This window comes from Schistocerca nitens, chromosome 1 (genome assembly GCF_023898315.1).
Source record: "Schistocerca nitens isolate TAMUIC-IGC-003100 chromosome 1, iqSchNite1.1, whole genome shotgun sequence".
Lineage (NCBI taxonomy): Eukaryota > Metazoa > Arthropoda > Insecta > Orthoptera > Acrididae > Schistocerca > Schistocerca nitens.
The window spans coordinates 189,887,864-189,906,340 of NC_064614.1; the positions used below are offsets into that span (position 1 = coordinate 189,887,864).

General features: G+C 44.5%; 1 protein-coding gene across 1 annotated transcript; it reads left to right on the top strand.

The window, feature by feature from the left end:
- Positions 1-569: 569 nt before the first annotated feature.
- On the top strand, positions 570-11,018 carry LOC126236469 (fibroin heavy chain-like). Its single transcript, XM_049945836.1, has 2 exons — positions 570-615; positions 8,026-11,018. Exons 1-2 carry the CDS (start codon positions 570-572, stop codon positions 11,016-11,018), a joined length of 3,039 nt encoding a protein of 1,012 aa, XP_049801793.1.
- The last annotated feature ends 7,459 nt before the right edge of the window (positions 11,019-18,477 follow it).

Consider the following 18,477-nt stretch of genomic DNA (forward strand, 5'->3'; position numbering starts at 1 on the left):
TGAAGCCAGATCCTTCGGATTTGGAGTCTGGAGTGTATGGTATAATCAAATAGCACTAAGCCAAACGTAAATGTCTTGTAACAATTCTGCAATGTCTTTTATACAGAGATTCTGCTTCTGTGTTGCAGTCCTGATACCTTTATCAGGTCGTAAGTTAATGTTTGGTGTTAATACGAAACAATCATTACAGAAGCACACCCCTGAAGACCTTTGAAAATGCCATGTAGAGAAAAAACACTAAATGAGTTAGTAAATAGCCTCAGAATTGCATCATATTATGACTGAAGCCACTTTTGCTGTAATATTGAGAGCGCTGCAACGTACTCGCAAAAAATCGGACAATTTGTAGAAACAAAACAGTAATATTGATAAGACGAACACCGTATCGAGGACGAGACGAGCTGTCACATAATATTCGTCTGCTTATCTCTGTCTTAAGTCATCTTTAACGACAGCATCTTCTCAAAATGTCACCGTGGTGTTTGTGTCCGTACAAGGGCAACAGCTGCTCCGACAGTTTCGAGGTATAAAAGCCACACTGCTGTCTTGGCAACCCCCAGCCAAGAGCCATGCAGTCCGTCCTGCTCCTTCTGGCGGTAGCTGCCAGCGCACAAGGTAAGGGACACGATGCAAGCGTTTGCTTACGTCAACAAACACTGAGGTAGTTGACATTCCCTTCTTTTTTTTCTTCTTCATTTCATGCATTAGGCAAATTGCCTCTTATGGTACTGCATCTCTTGTTGGTGTCCCTACATTTCTTGTTCCATTGCATTTGTAACTGACAGCCTTTACCGAGACTCTTTCTCCGCCCTTACGGTTTAGATAATGGGTAGGGAACCGGCAGCCAGCGGCCGAATCCGGCCCGCGAATTGTTTCAACCTGGCCCGTGGAAAAAACGCGTGAGAGAAAGAGCGAGGCTCTGCAGAATTTTGCAACGGAACTTTTTAAGGCAGCTATTGTACAACGTCTTAACATTTCCTCTACAACTTACGGGTCAAAATGACCCGAGACGACAAGTACCCACATGCGTCAGTGCCAGATAGAGGGGAACAAGCACATATATTTTTTTAAAAAATTGTACCTCATTGTTTCCTAAAATTTTGAAAATCACACATTGCATGTAAAAAATGAGTTCGACCAAAAGACCCGAGGTCTCCGGATACTTTTGATCACATTGTGTAAGTGTTGCCATCTGTTACTGGGTTCGGGAACTATCTAAATTGACATTGGTCTCACCCCTAAATGTCACTTAGGTAGTTCCCGTACCAAACAACAGATGACAACACCTACCTCTAAGCTTTTACATTTTAGGGTTTGCCCATTTATCTGCGCGTGTCTTCAATTGTGAAATGGTTCCTCTAATACGGTTCCAGGCTCTCGTGGATGCAGACAGTCCTCACACTGAGCAACTTTTGTAACCTTAATGTAAACATGGTACGCAGTTAACAAATGTTATCCTCTCATGTGGATGGTTGATTCGTTATTTCTCTTACGCGTGTCATAAAAAAAAAAGTTTGCGGTAGATTTCCTAGTCCCAAGACACTCGTTTTTCATGGGGGTTCTCTTAAGTAGCGGAAGTTTAATTATAATCACCCCGCTGATCCTCGTGTTGTGTTAAGCGATTTATGGAAACTATAACGTTAACTTTTCCGGTTCTTATTTGTAAATTTAAAGCCCGCAGTTTGAATTACAGTGGATATTAGGTCTTTTGCTAAGAAAAAGCACGTATGATGCAGTTTTTTGAAGCCTTTTAGAAACAAAGTGTTGTTCGCTATTACTGTGTTTCCTATCGAATCCCTTTTAGTCACTCGAATAACAGATTTGATCGTATTTTTTCTCTTGCAGGACCAGAAAGATAAGGCCTACGAACGTCAACATGGAACTGTTGAATGAGCGATAAAAGCATTGCGACAGAAAGTCACCACAATTCTGCCCGTTATGATCCGAATATCTGCAAACAACTCCGACACACGATTCAGTAACGCGCCGTTAACAAAAGCCACAGCCTGGTAGATCTTAATCTTCAAAGTGAATTAAAGAAATTACATCACAGGTTTCCTTCGACGAATAAAATGTTTTAGTATTATATGTTTTGTCTAAGTTTTATTTTTTTTTTCCTAATCTAGGCCGGCCAGGGTGGCCGAGCGGTTCTAGGCGCTACAGTCTAGAACCGCGCGACCGATACGGTCGCAGGTTCGAGTCCTGCCTTGGGCATGGATGTGTGTGATGTCCTTAGGTTAGTTAGGTTTAAGTAGTTCTAAGTTCTAGGGGACTGATGACCTCAGATGTTAAGTCCCATAGTACTCAGAGCCATTTGAACCATTTTTCTTAATCTAGGACTGCCTCGTCCAAATGCGACGATATATTTCTCCGGCGCACCTGTGTTGTTTTCCACTGGTGTGATATTAAAGTTATTACGAATAGCTCTAGGACAATTACGTAGAACACAAAAAAATTTACGAGGAAATTTTGTAAGAGTTTTTGTTTTATAGGCGTTAGGTGGCGATGCAAGGCACAATTCTTGCCTTTCCTGGTTCTAATATGACTCCAATTGCATTGTGATAGTCTTCTTTCATCATTACCACAGTAGCATAGCCCTCATCTGCTGGAAAATTAGAACTTCTTTGTTACAATTTAAATCTCGGCGAGTTTTTATATCACATTTCGTTAAGTTACTGTTAGGTGGTTTGCTCTTAAACAATATCCTTACTTATTTCAAAACGGATTCTAGCTTCGATATTAGCAACAATGTGTTCGATTGGTATTCTAGAAACTGCAACGGCATGGTATTCTCCTTTCGTCATCACGTCTATATGATTCTTAGGAAGAACCTTATCAACAAGTATGACCCAGATCTGAAGGTAGAAAAATTACTCTCTTCTTCTGCAAACTGCTCAATTTCTCTTTCTGTTTATTAACTGACGCCGACCAGTGTGGCCGAGAGGTTCTACGCGCTTCAGTCTAGAACCGCGCGACCGCTACGGTCGCAGGTTCGAATCCTGCCTCGGGCATGGATGTGTGTGATGTCCTTACGTTAGTTAGGTTTAAGTAGTTCTAAGTTCTAGGGGACTGGTGACCTCAGATGTTTTAAGTCCCCTAGTGCTCAGAGCCATTTGAACCATTTTTTATTAACTGACATCGTAGAATGTAAATCATGGCTCGGTAGTTAAACTATCGATCTTGTCACATACATCACAACACGACACATTACTGAGGAAAATGTGTATCTCCATTAACTTACGGTTCACCGCGCCAGGTCGCGTCGCGTGTGATGCTTGCGCTCTCGGAGCATCAATGACTGCGCGATCTTAGATTTGACGCGCAGCTGCGGAAATGAAATTTTTCTTTACCCCAAAATTTTCGGTGTTGTCGACTGAAAGTGTCTCTGCATCCGTGTGCCTTCCCAAATTTTAACTTTACCAGAGACGTCCTCCCTGTGAAGCCGTTATACAATGCTGGCCCTTACGGACGGTAGTTACGTCCTTGCTGATTTTTGTTTTATGGGCATTAGGCCGTGTTTCATGGCATATCACCAGGCTCTGCATTTGTGCCGTCAGTACTTTTTCAATGTTCTTTAGAATCTATCATGGAATGCTTTACATGATATAGGTGTCGTTTAAGATGGGTATGTGGGAACGGATAATGAAACGTTACGTTTGCAGCAAAATTGACATTCTGACGTATCCTGACCTGTTTAGAAAGGAGCGCTGTGGCGTGAGGAAGCAACAGTTAAAAAGAGTATTTACACAACAACATATTTATTTTCTAAAGAAAAACGAAATAGGCTGTTTTGTAAATCCCACTTATTTGAAATATGAGTTTATCTTATTTTTTATTAGTTCAAGGAAGTAAAACATTGTCTGTTACGCGTGTAGTAATTTTATCTTAGTCCAATGCAAAATTCGTTTAGCAGTTTTTGGAATGATTCGCGAGAAGTACTTAGGGTATACTGCTGATAAGAACTTGAAATGCAAATACTTCTGAAAACTGAAGTTTTGGTGGAATGCAGGTGTTAACAAGATTTACAGTTTTATGTTGATGTAGACAGTACATACACTGGAGTATATGAATATGCAGTTTTCGTTGGAGCCATACTACTTCCATAATGACAAAGAGGTAGTTTCATTTATTGCAATGACACCTAAGAAAATCAAGATAAAACACATCATGAGTTGTGAATATGGACAAGCATCAGCTTGATGACAAAGAAAATTTGTGCCGGACCGGTACTCAAATCCGGATTTCGCGCTTATCCCATGCATGTGCGAAGGAACTTGCTCGTAAATCAGAATAACAGAGGCACTGCAATATCGTATTTATCAGCCCACACCGGGCAAGCGACTTTCAAGTAAAATGCCTGCCCTGCACGGGAATATACGTAATGGATGTACGAGTTCAGGCTGTCGACACATTGTTGACGACGTACGGAAGTTTGGGTCTAGCCTGAGTCGTGCACGGATGTCAGGTGTAGCGCGACCGCTCTCAATAAGCGGGAAATAAGTGTTCAAATCTCAGTCCGGCACAAATTTTCACTGTCGTCATTCCATTATACAGCTCACGGTCGTCTATGTTCGCAACTGCGAATACATTTCACGTACTTCATAACAGCTGGAATCACCGCAGAGCCTGTTCCTTCGGACACGAACGCATCTTGCTGCGTAATTCTGAATAACACAGGCACTGCAATATCGAAGCATGAGGGTATGTTTCTACATCTTTCTTTTCCCTAGCGTTTTTCCTGTCGAGTAAGGGGATTTGGCAGATTTTACTTTTATTATTTAACTCTCTGGCCGGATGCCCTTCCTGACTCCACGGTCATCAAGGTAATCTAAGGGAGAGAAGTCTTTGGCGCAATCTGTTTATGCATCGTGTATAAAATCTGTTCTGTGAGTTATAGCATTTTACACTACTGTCCATTAAAATTGCTACACCAAGAAGAAATACAGATGATAAACGGGTATTCATTGGTCAAATATATTATACTAGAACTGACATGTGATTACATTTTCACGCAATTTGGGTACATATATCCTGAGAAATCAGTACCCAGAACAACCACCTCTGGCCGTAATAACGGCCTTGATACGCCTGGGCATTGAGTCAAACAGAGCTTGGACGGCGTGTACAGGTACAGCTGCCCATGCAGCTTCAACACGATACCACAGTTCATGAAGAGTGGTGACTGGCGTATTGTGACGAGCCAGTTGCTCGACCACCATTGACCAGACGTTTTCAATTGGTGAGAGATCTGGAGAATGTGCTGGTCTTGGCAGTAGTCGAACATTTTCTGTGTCCAGAAAGGCCTGTACAGGACCTGAAACAGGCAGTCGTGCCTTATCCTGCTGAAATGTAGGGTTTCGCAGGGATCGAATGAAGGGTAGAGCCACGGGTCGTAACACATCTGAAATGTAACGTCCACTGTTCAAAGCGCCGTCAATGCGAACAAGAGGTGACCGAGACGTGTAACCAATGGCACCCCATACTATCACGCCGGGTGATACGCCAGTATCGCGATGACGAATATACGCTTGCAATGTGCGTTCACCGCGATGTCGCCAAACACGGATGCGAGCATCATGATGCTGTAAACAGAACCTGGATTCATCCGAAAAAAGGACGTTTTGCCATTCGTGCACCCAGATTCGTCGTTGAGTACACCATCGCAGGCGCTCCCGTCTGTGACGCAGCGTCAAGGGTAACCGCAGCCAGGGTCTCCGAGCTGATAGTCCATGCGGCTGCAAACGTCGTCGAACTGTTCGTGCGGATGGTTGTTGTCTTGCAAACGTCCCCATCTGTTGACTCAGGGATAGAGGTAAGATGACTGTCATCTCGACTGCTAGTGATACGAGGACGTTGGGATCCAGCACGGCGTTCCATATTACCCTCCTGAACCCACCGATTCCATATGCTGCTAACAAGCATTGGATCTCGACCAACGCGAGCAGCAATGTCGCGATACGATAAACCTCAATCGCGGTAGGCTACAATCCGACCTTTATCAACGTCGGAATCGTGATGGTACGCATTTCTCCTCCTTACACAAGGCATCACATTAACGTTTCACCAGGCAACGCCGGTCAACTGCTGTTTGTGTACGAGAAATCGGATGGAAACTTTCCTCATGTCAGCATGTTGTAGGCGTCGCCACCGGCGCCAAACTTGTGTGAATGCTCTGAAAAGCTAATCACTTGCATATCACAGCATCTTCTTCCTGTCGGTTAAATTTCGCGTCTTTAGCACGTCATCTTTGTGGTGTAGCAATTTTAATGGCCAGTAGTGTAATTGTTTGCGTATCGGGAACCTGGGCGAGCATTTGCCTAAAGGAGCCGGGGACAGCTGGAAACCATACTCAGGCTGGTGCTGTATCAGCCCACGGTTATCCGCCACATGGTTTCGATCCGGATCTAACCCACTTCCCTGATTTGCAAACTATCGCGCTACTACTACACGAGAAGGTCACTATGTTTTTACATAATATTAGCTAAGTCCTGACCATATCTATAACGTACTCTGCTGACAAAGGAACGTATGAACTTGACAAACTCTGCTACAGAAAATGCTTCAGTCATATCTTTTTAGATTTGCTGTGGTAGGAAACCCTTACGAAGCGGTTCTTTGTTAGAGATTCACTATTTGACTGCTCTTGCTTGAATGGAACAGTTGGAATAGGAATCACAGTGTGTAAGTGACAATCAAAGAGTTTCCGTCCGAGCGCGCCGCTACAGCGTGCATGCAACGTAGCGCAACTCCGATGTGGGTACTCCAGAACCGACATGAAGGCGAGGGATCAGTGTAGCTATCCGTGCCTCTTCCGACGTGCGCGGGTCACATGTGAAAACGCGAACGAAGGCGACGTCCTCACCAATTAGGTGCAAACAGGACCAAAGTGCTGTTATTATTTTCTTTCAAATAACTTCCGGGAATTCAGCCAGGTAACACTTTCAGCGACCGCCGATATTTCGGCGGGAGAACACCCCGCAGTTTGCCTTGAAAATGGCGGGGTGTTCTCCCGCCGAAATATCGGCGGTCGCTGAAAGTGTTACCTGGCTGAATTCCCGGAAGTTATTTCAAAGTTGTATACGCCAGGAGAAACTCAGGTCTCATATTATTTTCTTGTCTGCTGAAGGATAAACATCGATGGACATCCGTTGGAAAATGAAGAATACGTATGGGCAGCATGTCTCTAAAAACCACGATTGTGCAACGGTTCGCCAAGTGGTGCTGCTACTTTATGATAACGCATGTCCCCATATCGCAAATGTCGTAATGCGGAAGTTACGCCAGCTGAAGTGGGTGCAGCCGCCCTTTAGTCCTAATCTCTCCCCATGCAATCATACGCCTTCTTTTCCTTTATGGTCTTGAACAGTCGACGATTACTGTCGGACGAGAGAGTGCAACAGACACTTAACGGACTTCTTCATGCAGCAGGACACGGCGTTTTACTAAGCGGGTGTCCTCAACCTAATGCGTCGGTTGGATGATTGTCTCATTGCATACCGATTCTGGACTGTACGGCCTTCGAACGGAAACTTTATGACCTCCCTTTATTATACAACAAAACAGTGGACTCTAGTGAAGCCTGTGATTCCTGGTCAGAGTAAAGGACAAACGTCCCGGAACTAACGCTCTTACAGAAAATCGTGCTGCAGTGACGTTCGCCTTCTTTCATTTTCTTCGACAACAATCATAAAAGCATTTCATTTTGCAGTACGTAACTTATATTAACAATGCAGCGGCAACATTACGTCACGGCTTGCAGCATGTGCTTTATTTGACGATGACCACTGGCTGGTCAAAACGGTTACGTAAAATAGTTATGTAATTGTTGTCAAAGAAAATTAAAGAAGAAAATCGCTAAGTCACAATTTCAATTGACAATATGTCTCTCTTTTTTTTACAAAACTGCATTCACAACAAAAAATGAAAAGGAATGGATAAACGTCTGCAGCTACCTAATTCAAAATAAAATATGCTATAATTCATACGTTTAAGTGACACTCAAGCCCAGTGGGTATTTGTTTCCAGCTTTCGGCCTGAGACACAGAGCTGATGGTGGCGCTATCAGCGCCTCCCACGCGGAGGCATCATCAACAGGCGTGGGTGCTGGACTGCTAGGCCTTGGACTCGGTGCTTCCACAAGCCACGCCTCGGCAGAATCCGTTGGAGTGGGCCGAAGCAGCGATGGCATCAGTAGCTCCGAAGCACGATCATCATCTGTAGGAGTCGGTGCTGGTCTCCTGGGTCTCAATATTGGTGGTTCTCTGAGCCATTCCTCGTCTAAAGCCACTGGAATGGGGAGAAGTGACAGTGGTCTCAGTGCATCCAAATCAGGAGCATCATCCGTAGGACTGAACGTTGGTATAGGCGGCTTGGGAGTGAACCTCAATATTGGTACAACCAGAGGAAAGTCATCAGCTGGTGCAGTTGGTGTGGGAAGGAGTGAGGGTGGATTAAGCGCCTCTGAATCTAAGGCATCATCAGTAGGTGTGGGAGCTGGACTGCTCGGTCTTGGCATCGGTGGTTCTCTAAGCCAGACATCATCTAAGGCTGTTGGAGTTGGTAGGAGTGACACAGGCTTCAGTGGCTCAAGTGCAGAGGCATCATCTACAGGAATTGGCGCTGGTCTCCTTGGAGGTGGACTGGCTGGTTCCCAGAGTCAAGCTTCAGCAGGATCTGTTGGTGTAGGCCGCGGTGATGGTGGGTTTAGTGCTTCTAATGCAGAGTCTTCATCAGTAGGACTGGGAGCAGGACTTCTGGGCTTAGGCGTTGGTGGTTCCACGAGCCACTCCTCATCACAAGCTCTCGGAGTGGGTAGAGGTGATGGCAGCTTCAGTGGCTCAAGTGCAGAGGCATCATCTACAGGATTTGGCGCTGGTCTCCTTGGAGGTGGACTGGCTGGTTCCCAGAGTCAAGCTTCAGCAGGATCTGTTGGTGTAGGCCGCGGTGATGGTGGGTTTAGTGCTTCTAATGCAGAGTCTTCATCAGTAGGACTGGGAGCAGGACTTCTGGGTTTAGGCGTTGGTGGTTCCACAAGCCACTCCTCATCAAAAGCTCTCGGAGTGGGTAGAGGTGACGGCAGCTTCAGTGGCTCAAGTGCAGAGGCATCATCTACAGGATTTGGCGCTGGTCTCCTTGGAGGTGGACTGGCTGGTTCCCAGAGTCAAGCTTCAGCAGGATCTGTTGGTGTAGGCCGCGGTGATGGTGGGTTTAGTGCTTCTAATGCAGAGTCTTCATCAGTAGGACTGGGAGCAGGACTTCTGGGCTTAGGTGTTGGTGGTTCCATGAGCCACTCCTCATCACAAGCTCTCGGAGTGGGTAGAGGTGACGGCAGCTTCAGTGGCTCAAGTGCAGAGGCATCATCTACAGGATTTGGCGCTGGTCTCCTTGGAGGTGGACTGGCTGGTTCCCAGAGTCAAGCTTCAGCAGGATCTGTTGGTGTAGGCCGCGGTGATGGTGGGTTTAGTGCTTCTAATGCAGAGTCTTCATCAGTAGGACTGGGAGCAGGACTTCTGGGCTTAGGCGTTGGTGGTTCCATGAGCCACTCCTCATCACAAGCTCTCGGAGTGGGTAGAGGTGACGGCAGCTTCAGTGGCTCAAGTGCAGAGGCATCATCTACAGGATTTGGCGCTGGTCTCCTTGGAGGTGGACTGGCTGGTTCCCAGAGTCAAGCTTCAGCAGGATCTGTTGGTGTAGGCCGCGGTGATGGTGGGTTTAGTGCTTCTAATGCAGAGTCTTCATCAGTAGGATTGGGAGCAGGACTTCTGGGCTTAGGCGTTGGCGGTTCCACGAGCCACTCCTCATCACAAGCTCTTGGAGTGGGTAGAGGTGACGGCAGCTTCAGTGGCTCAAGTGCAGAGGCATCATCTACAGGATTTGGCGCTGGTCTCCTTGGAGGTGGACTGGCTGGTTCCCAGAGTCAAGCTTCAGCAGGATCTGTTGGTGTAGGCCGCGGTGATGGTGGGTTTAGTGCTTCTAATGCAGAGTCTTCATCAGTAGGACTGGGAGCAGGACTTCTGGGCTTAGGCGTTGGTGGTTCCATGAGCCACTCCTCATCACAAGCTCTCGGAGTGGGTAGAGGTGACGGCAGCTTCAGTGGCTCAAGTGCAGAGGCATCATCTACAGGATTTGGCGCTGGTCTCCTTGGAGGTGGACTGGCTGGTTCCCAGAGTCAAGCTTCAGCAGGATCTGTTGGTGTAGGCCGCGGTGATGGTGGGTTTAGTGCTTCTAATGCAGAGTCTTCATCAGTAGGATTGGGAGCAGGACTTCTGGGCTTAGGCGTTGGCGGTTCCACGAGCCACTCCTCATCACAAGCTCTTGGAGTGGGTAGAGGTGATGGCAGCTTCAGTGGCTCAAGTGCAGAGGCATCATCTACAGGATTTGGCACTGGTCTCCTTGGAGGTGGACTGGCTGGTTCCCAGAGTCAAGCTTCAGCAGGATCTGTTGGTGTAGGCCGCGGTGGTAGTGGCTTTAGCTCATCTAATGCAGAGTCTTCATCAGTAGGACTGGGCGCCGGTCTTCTTGGTTTAGGCCTTGGTGTCTCAAATAGCCGCTCCTCTTCACAGGCTGTTGGCGTGGGTGGAGACGGAGGCAGCTTAAGTGGTACCACAGCAGCAGCAAAATCATCAGGATTCGGAGGTTTTGGAGGTTCTGAGAGCCAAGCTTCAGCAGGGTCTGTGGGAGTTGGCGGAGGTGGCAGTGGATTCAGCGCCTCTGAAGCGCAGTCTTCGTCAGTCGGTCTGGGTGCCGGGTTAGGTGGCCTTGGCCTGGGGCTTGGACTCTCTACAAGCCGTTCTTCAGCAGGAGCTGTGGGAACAAGTGGTGGTGGCACTGCACTAAGCTCCGCCCAGTCTAAATCGTCATCGGTGGGACTAGGTGGTGGCCTCCTCGGGCTTGGCGTTGGTGCTTCTCTTTCATCGTCACAAGCTGCTGCTTCAGGTGGGAGCTACGGTGGGGTCAGTGCATCTAATGCAGGAGCTTCGTCGGTTGGATTAGGTACTGGACTGCTTGGAATACTCTGAGCTCGTTGGAGACTCTCGTGATCAGTGTAACTGACGGTAAATAAATGTTTTGACAGAAGGCGACGACTGTGTGCTTTGTGAAACTTATGACTGAACATTAAACTTGACATATCTGTTTCGATTTTTTATGTAGATTCACATAATTTCACGAATAAATGTATTAAACAACCAGAATCAAGGAGCTACAATTATTAATGTGAACATTATTATCCACATTTACGATAATTAGTCACAAATGTTTAATTATCAGCTCGAAAAAATAGAGCTATTCACTTTTTCTATATATATATATATATATATATATATATATATATACTTGCAGGTTAATGCCTGAATCTTGGCATACGATAAAAAACGTGACAATAATTGCATAAATTATTTTTCGTGGTGTTAATTAAAATTTACGACTGCCAATCATAGTTTCAGCTTTATCAACCATTTTTTATGATTCAAACTAAATACTGGGGGTGGACAAAAATATTGAAACAACAAAAACACAACACATTACTACTTCTAATGCGGTGTAGGAAACCTAATGGCATTGAAAACAGCGTCCAGTCGTCTCTGAGTGGATAAATACATGTCCTGTATGGCTTTCAAGGCAATAATACACCATTTTTCTTGCAATGTAGCGGGGTGTTCAGGTAACGATAATAGAGGTGGACAGAGAGCACACACTCTTCTCTCCAAAATAGACCAAAAAGGCTAGTGAGATCTGGTGGCTGTGGTGTCCAAAGGAAACTCGTCAATACATTCTCGTGCTCACAAAACCTGTTGTGGATGACGTGAGCTATTTGAACAGGGGCCCTGTTGTCTTTGAACACAGCATCGTCATTGGGGTACGAACACTGATAATCCTTGGGTAACCATGGAGCTCATGGAATATCACTATGTGGCTGCGCAATTCATCACCAAACCCCCGCCACCTTCCAGTCATGAACGTAAACTCGGCCAGAATGTGAAAACAGAGTGAAACATGACTCATTCCACAAAATGACTTTATTCCATCGCACCGCAGTCCACTTTTTATAAGTTCGGCCCCATGTTTTCCTGTTGTGGGCATTTGCATTACTGACGAGTGGTTTTGGAATTCCAGCAGCCCTGCAATTCCCTACTTATCGAACTACCTTAATGTTCTTTTAGTGGTGACTTGTTCCGCTTGTGCGTCATTCAGTTCTGCAGTGACTTTTCGTCACAATTCTCTTCAATGCCCGTTTGTTACAGTCACTCAACACACACTTCCGTCCACCTTGTGACTTACAAGGGTGTGAATAAACGATCTGATATAATTTGATGGATATGCAGAGCGGTTAAAATAATGCAATCGGTCTTTCATTGTTTTTGCCCTATTTCACTTTTAAGAGCTAAAACACACCCCATAAGGTTATCTGGCATATTAGATTTACATGGAATATGTTGGGAACCAAAAAATGAAAAATATGTGTTTCATATATTAGTTGAAATGTAACTCACATTTTTGAAAACTGTACACTCAACTTTTTTAATAATTTCAAATTTTACAAAATAGCTCACAAACATTAATTAATTTCGTAAAATGAAAACTTTCTTTACAACTTAAATCAAAGAAGCTTCCACGCCACGTCTATCCAAGTGTAATAAACAATGTGTTTTTTGAGTAATTTCGACATACCCTATTAAATATCTAAACGTTCATTATTATTCTAATTATTTTTATTACCTATTTGTGTTTTAGTTCAGTAACTGTTACTTTAATTTTTAAATTTATGGTTTTTTTGGTTTACTATTTCAGTTAAGTGCATTTTGTTAACTAAGAATAATAATTAAGTCATTAGTATGATACATAATTATTACAATAATGGTAATCTGTAAGGAAATGCTTAAAAAAATGTTCAAATGTGTGTGAATTCCTAAGGGACCAAACTGCTTAGGTCATCAGTCCCTAGATTTACACACTACTTATACGAAATTATGCTAAGAACAACACACACACCCATGCGCGAGGGAAGACTCCAACCTCCGCCGGGAGGGTCCGCGCAGTATGTGATATGACGCCTCAAACCGCGTGGCCAGGGAAATGCTTAAAACATAACTTTATTTACCCCATGCATACAACATGAGCGAATTACTTCACATATTAAACACAACGGACAACACAATGTAAAACAAAATTCAGCAAGATTCTCAAGGTGTGACAGGTGATACTCTAAATATCTTGAATTGTATCAGGGATATTTCAGCAGAATGGAAAACCTGGACAAAGAGAAATGATTATGTACTGGTAACCGCAGCTTGATTATATTGCTTCTCAAGTGGAGACTGACATCATAAGCATCCAGCAGAACTAGATATGAAAATCGTTGAAACCTGGCAGTCAAGGGAAGGCAGGGTTCGGTTACGATTGTGGACGGGGCCGTAACCAGTCACTATTGGTTGCCTTTTACAGTTACACACAATTTATTTTAAACCAGTAATTGCAGACTCAACAATAAATAAAAATACCACACGCTAATAATGAAGGAATAAACAACTGTGTAAATAATAGTGTTTTCAGTTACTGAAATATTAAAGGCAAGTGGCCGAAAACACAGCAGAAGGCATCAGAGGGCAGGAATGGCAGTAAATAAGGTTCTAAGGCTTACTGCGAAAATATAAATACCAAATTAGAATTTTAAGGCAAATGACCACAATCACACCTGAAGGCCTTATACACCAGGAACGGCAATAATATAAAAAAAATTAGAAACCTGCTGTAAAACAGCAAATACAATAGCAAAGGTTAATTAAAAAACAAGCAACTGATCACCAAACGGGTGAAATAAGATGATGGTAAACTTTGTAACACAACCCTTAACATTCACTGAACGCTACACTGCTAGATTTATTCCAGAAGGCGACCAGAACTATTAACTAGACATATATAACCTTTATGCAGGCATTGCAAGGTATTGTAATAAATAATACAATAATAAAACCCAAGGACCCGTACATAAGTTCCTTAAAGGGTACAGAGGCAGATTATACCCGTAGAAGGCGTGGGCTGAAGGAGCGTTACACTGAACTACTGGCCATCAGACCTCCTTTTAGAACACTCATCTCTTACAAGAACCAAGGGACCACAGACGGTGCTCCAGTAATCGACTTCTGAGAAAGGCCGGTAACAAACATGTTCGCGAGCGATGAGACAGGCAGCCAAGAGTTGCATTCACTTCACAAGATGGTAACTCAGACTAGTGGCAGTCCAACTAATGACTAATGATGATCTTGCTGAAGATACCTGACGTCCGATAAACCAAATGCAACGATGGAACAACACGCCAAAGCCGGAACCGGCGGTCTGCACTACGTCCTCAGAATATTGTGCTTAGAGTGCCTGGAACGAGAAAGGAATCACTACCACCAGAGTAGAAGAATCGCCATCCGGCCTACAATCAAGAAAGCTGTCAAAACTACACGTCTTACGGAAAGCAGCGGAGAGGCAACATACACTGCCGTTACATACACTAACCCACAGAGCAGGTAACTGGGGCGTTAGCTGGTTAAACTTCATAAATTGTGACAAGTTGAACGCAGTAAATAGTAATAAGAAGTCGAGGAAAGCTAATCAGATCCGCCTTCCCCAAGCACTCCCCTCGCTGCTCTTCGCCTCGGCGACACTAGGAGCAGCAACACGAACCCGAGTCACTGGAGAACCGCGAGATATCACAATGGTGGAAGTTTCTCTACTTGGATTGAAATGCACTCAGCTTGAAGCTTTCTGGATCCGGTTTACGACGAGGTCGTGCACCCTCGTGACCACAGCCCTTCCAACCGGCAGTCCATACGTGCCGCCAGCGGTCCGGGCGTGTTCTGGCACTACGCGGACCTGGCTCCTCCTGAGTCCCCAACCGAAGGGCCCACTCACACGACCCGGAAGAAACAACGACGTCGCCCCAAAGATAGGGCAACAGTTACTACATATCGATAACCGCCACTGCTGCCACTAGCGGACAGCCAGCGCTTGCGAAACTGAGTGGCGCCAGTCAACACGAGAAGAAGACAAACAACTGTAACCATGCCAACTAAACGATGCCGTCTGGCCTCCAACAGAGGGCGGAAACCTACAGACAGCACCAACGCGAGCCGCAGCGTGGCTCAATGTTTTCATAAAGTTCTTCCAACATCGAAAGCTGTATACATCTGACAGCAGTCCCTTCGAGTCTTTTTGGGAGCACCAGATGAAGAAGTTCCTTGTCATGCGTGACACTCAAAATGGTTTTTTCACAATGAACACCTCAAGAATCCATCCATAATACAGATTTTCCCCCCGCGCTGTGAAAGAACGAATCTGTCAAATATTTTTTGATGTGATCAGATGTCGATGCTATTACAAGAACATTTGGGTCTCTGAAAAGAAATTCTCGAATTCTCGGTCCAAACTGTTCATTAGTTTCTTATGACAAAGGGGCTAAGCAGTTTGCCAGCTGCAAAGACTGCACTCTCTGTTATGTAAGTGAAGTTCTCTTCGCGGCACGTCTTCGTAAGCTCTCAAGAAGACGATCTCGCGAGCAGTCAAACAGCGTACATGTATCAATATAGGTCGGTGTATGTTCGAGTACGTACTGTTCGGAGTGCTATCCGCTGAGAACAATCACTGCGACCAGTTCTTCACGACACGACGACGGCGATTTTAAGCAGCTGTTTCGTATATCATTAGCTGTTCAAAAAAATGGTTCAAATGGCTCTGAGCACTATGGGACTTAACATCTGAGGTCATCAGTCCCCTAGAACTTTAAACCTAACTAACCTAAGGACATCACACACATCCATGCCCGAGGCAGGATTCGAACCTGCGACCGTAGCGGTCTCGCGGTTCCAGACTGAAGCGCCTAGAACCACTCAGCGGCCGGCCTCATTAGCTGTTCCAACGACTATTATCTGAAGATTATAAAAGGATTGCATTGTGTGCAACATGCCTTGTTGCCATTTCCAGTGCTCAGACCTGTCGGGCACCACTTCTCTTTAGTCACAACCAAGAGACACTGTGGGCTGCAGCTAGCTGTCCACCGCTGATGGCCAACCTTTTTTGCAAATAAAGAGCTTTTCAATTTATGGCTGGGACAACGTTCTCAACGAAGGCATGTGTGCCAGAAATAAATTGATAAAGTTCAAATCCTGCAGATCTGACCTAGGGTTCTGGGAGGTTTCCTTTGGTTGTAAGGTAAATGCCGGAACTGTAAGCCCTCTCATGTATTTATTCTCAATTGGGATCTCCCATCTGCCCCACTATCATTTTGTCTGATAATTGGCTGAACAGAATCGCGACAGTTTAATGGGCCTGGTCTCGAACAGCTCACTTCACTCCTTAGAGTGGAAAAAAAAGCTCTGCAGATGTCTCGTCCGCCGCTTGCTACTACTACGGCACTGTACAACGCCGCACTACTTCTGGATGTCATTACACTCTTCACGATCTCACTCCCAAGGAATGCTCTTTGGATTGCTATGCATCGCACTGATTTCTAGACTGGCTATCAATACAGACTCCTCTCCGGATTATTCTTTGGACTGCCTGTACTCTTCAGTATTCACTATACTTGTGTTGTTAAATAAACTTGTTGCCGGTCTGAGACTTTATATTGTGTATCAAATACATCAATTCGCAAAAAGGGAAAACGCCAAACGTTAATCCAATTAATATTAGCCAAACGCTAATTGATTATTTCAGCAATATGGAATCCCCTGATGGTTCTGTTAAGTCGCAGGAAATGGAACTGAAGAACACCATTGTAGCACTGATTTGTGACAGCATGGATGGACAATCGACTAGTATGGAACAAGATCGTGGGTTATGGTTTGATTGGTTCGAGCTCCAAGGTGGAACAGCAATCACTGAAGATGATTGTGTGTCAAAAGTCATGACGAGCCCATTATACCAAACGAAGTCCTTTCTTCAGAAACCGGATTAAATTTCGAATATATGAAATCTGCCGTTGAATTCTGGAAAAGCAGAGAGGAGGAAAAGGTCGTTTTCATCCGTTAATTATAAATATCGCAGTTACTTCAGTAGCGCAGCTGAATCTCTGGGAAACGTATATTATATTGGAAAGTTACTTCAGAGGCACAGGTGAATCGCTGGGAAAAGTATGTTCTTCATAATTGCTCAAAAGTGATAAGATGAAGGTAATACACTGTTGGACATAAAAAAAAGCATTAGAGGTTGTAGATCGCTACCTGATCAACCACGACACTGATATTCAAAGGTGAGCATTGAAAACTGAGCAGGGAAGTAAAGTTAAATAATTTCCAGGCAAGCTCCAAGTGGCTATCGACTTTTAAGAAGGCTCACGAGACTGTATCTCGGAAAATAACACAGTCTATAAATAGAAACTATATAAACGATAAAAACGATCTCAACAAGGTCATTTTACGAACTGTAGTGCAAGCCAAGGAGAACATGAGGTTTTTGGGGGCTGAAAGTGTGTACAAATCTGATCAGAGCCGATTCAACCTGGAGTTGCACTCTGGACAGACTTTGTTCCAAAAGGGCGCAAAGAAAACTGAATCCATTGTGCAGTCACTGTCATCAGTTACTCTGGCACAAATCAAGATATTTAGAGAATCGCAGAGCACAATTTGAGAATTCTGCTAAATTTCGTTTACATGGCCTTGTCCATCATATGTATTCTATGCAGAAATTTCGTTCATTGTATGTGAATGGCGTAAAAAAGTTATCCTTTAAGTATTTCTTTACAGATTAATATGGTTGTGATGATTTGGTATCACAATAATGAGGTACTTATCATTTTCAATTAACAAACTGCATATCCTCTCTTAAGAGGGTGATCCTGTTACCCCTTCTCTACATATTCGCCCTTCATTGTGACACGTTTTTACCAACGATGGATGATTTGGTAGCGTTTGGTTGTAGAAGTCTGCATTTTGACTGTTCAGGAAGCGAATATCACCTCATCGCTGTTCTGGAGCGTTGTTTCTTCATCAGAGGAAAGATAAAGAATTCAATCGGTGTCACGTCAGAATAACAAAATTTTTAAGCTCAAAGAAGCTGCGTGTTGAGAGACTCCCGCTCTTAACGTGAGCTTGTTTGTCAATGGGATATCACTATCAGGGGCACTTGCTTGAATATGCCCAGTTATAACGCTCTAGTACGACTCACGCACGCGTGCTTTGGGGGGTTGTACAGCCATGGCATCTAATGCATTAGCTGCACGAAGTAGCTAATAAAATTTCTAAACAAGAATTTCCCTGGCGCAAACAAATAACGACTTCAAATCTCGAGAAAAAACTCGAAATGCATACGGACTCACTAGGAATATAACATGTACTGAAAAATACTGCTAATGTGAACGGGCATTCTTTCATGTATTTACAGCTCAAATCAGTACTGCTCTTTCTTAAAGGGTGCTATTACTTCTAAGAGACATGAAGAGGAGACTCGGGTAACGTAATTCATTTAAAGATGGGTTGATTATAATGCTGCGTT

Excerpts from the sequence above, each read along its gene's own strand:
- LOC126236469 (XM_049945836.1), top strand. The coding sequence starts at position 570 with ATGCAGTCCGTCCTGCTCCTTCTGGCGGTAGCTGCCAGCGCACAAG. Across the intron at positions 616-8,025 it reads GGTAGCTGCCAGCGCACAAG|CTTTCGGCCTGAGACACAGA; the intron begins GTAAGGGACACG and ends ATTTGTTTCCAG.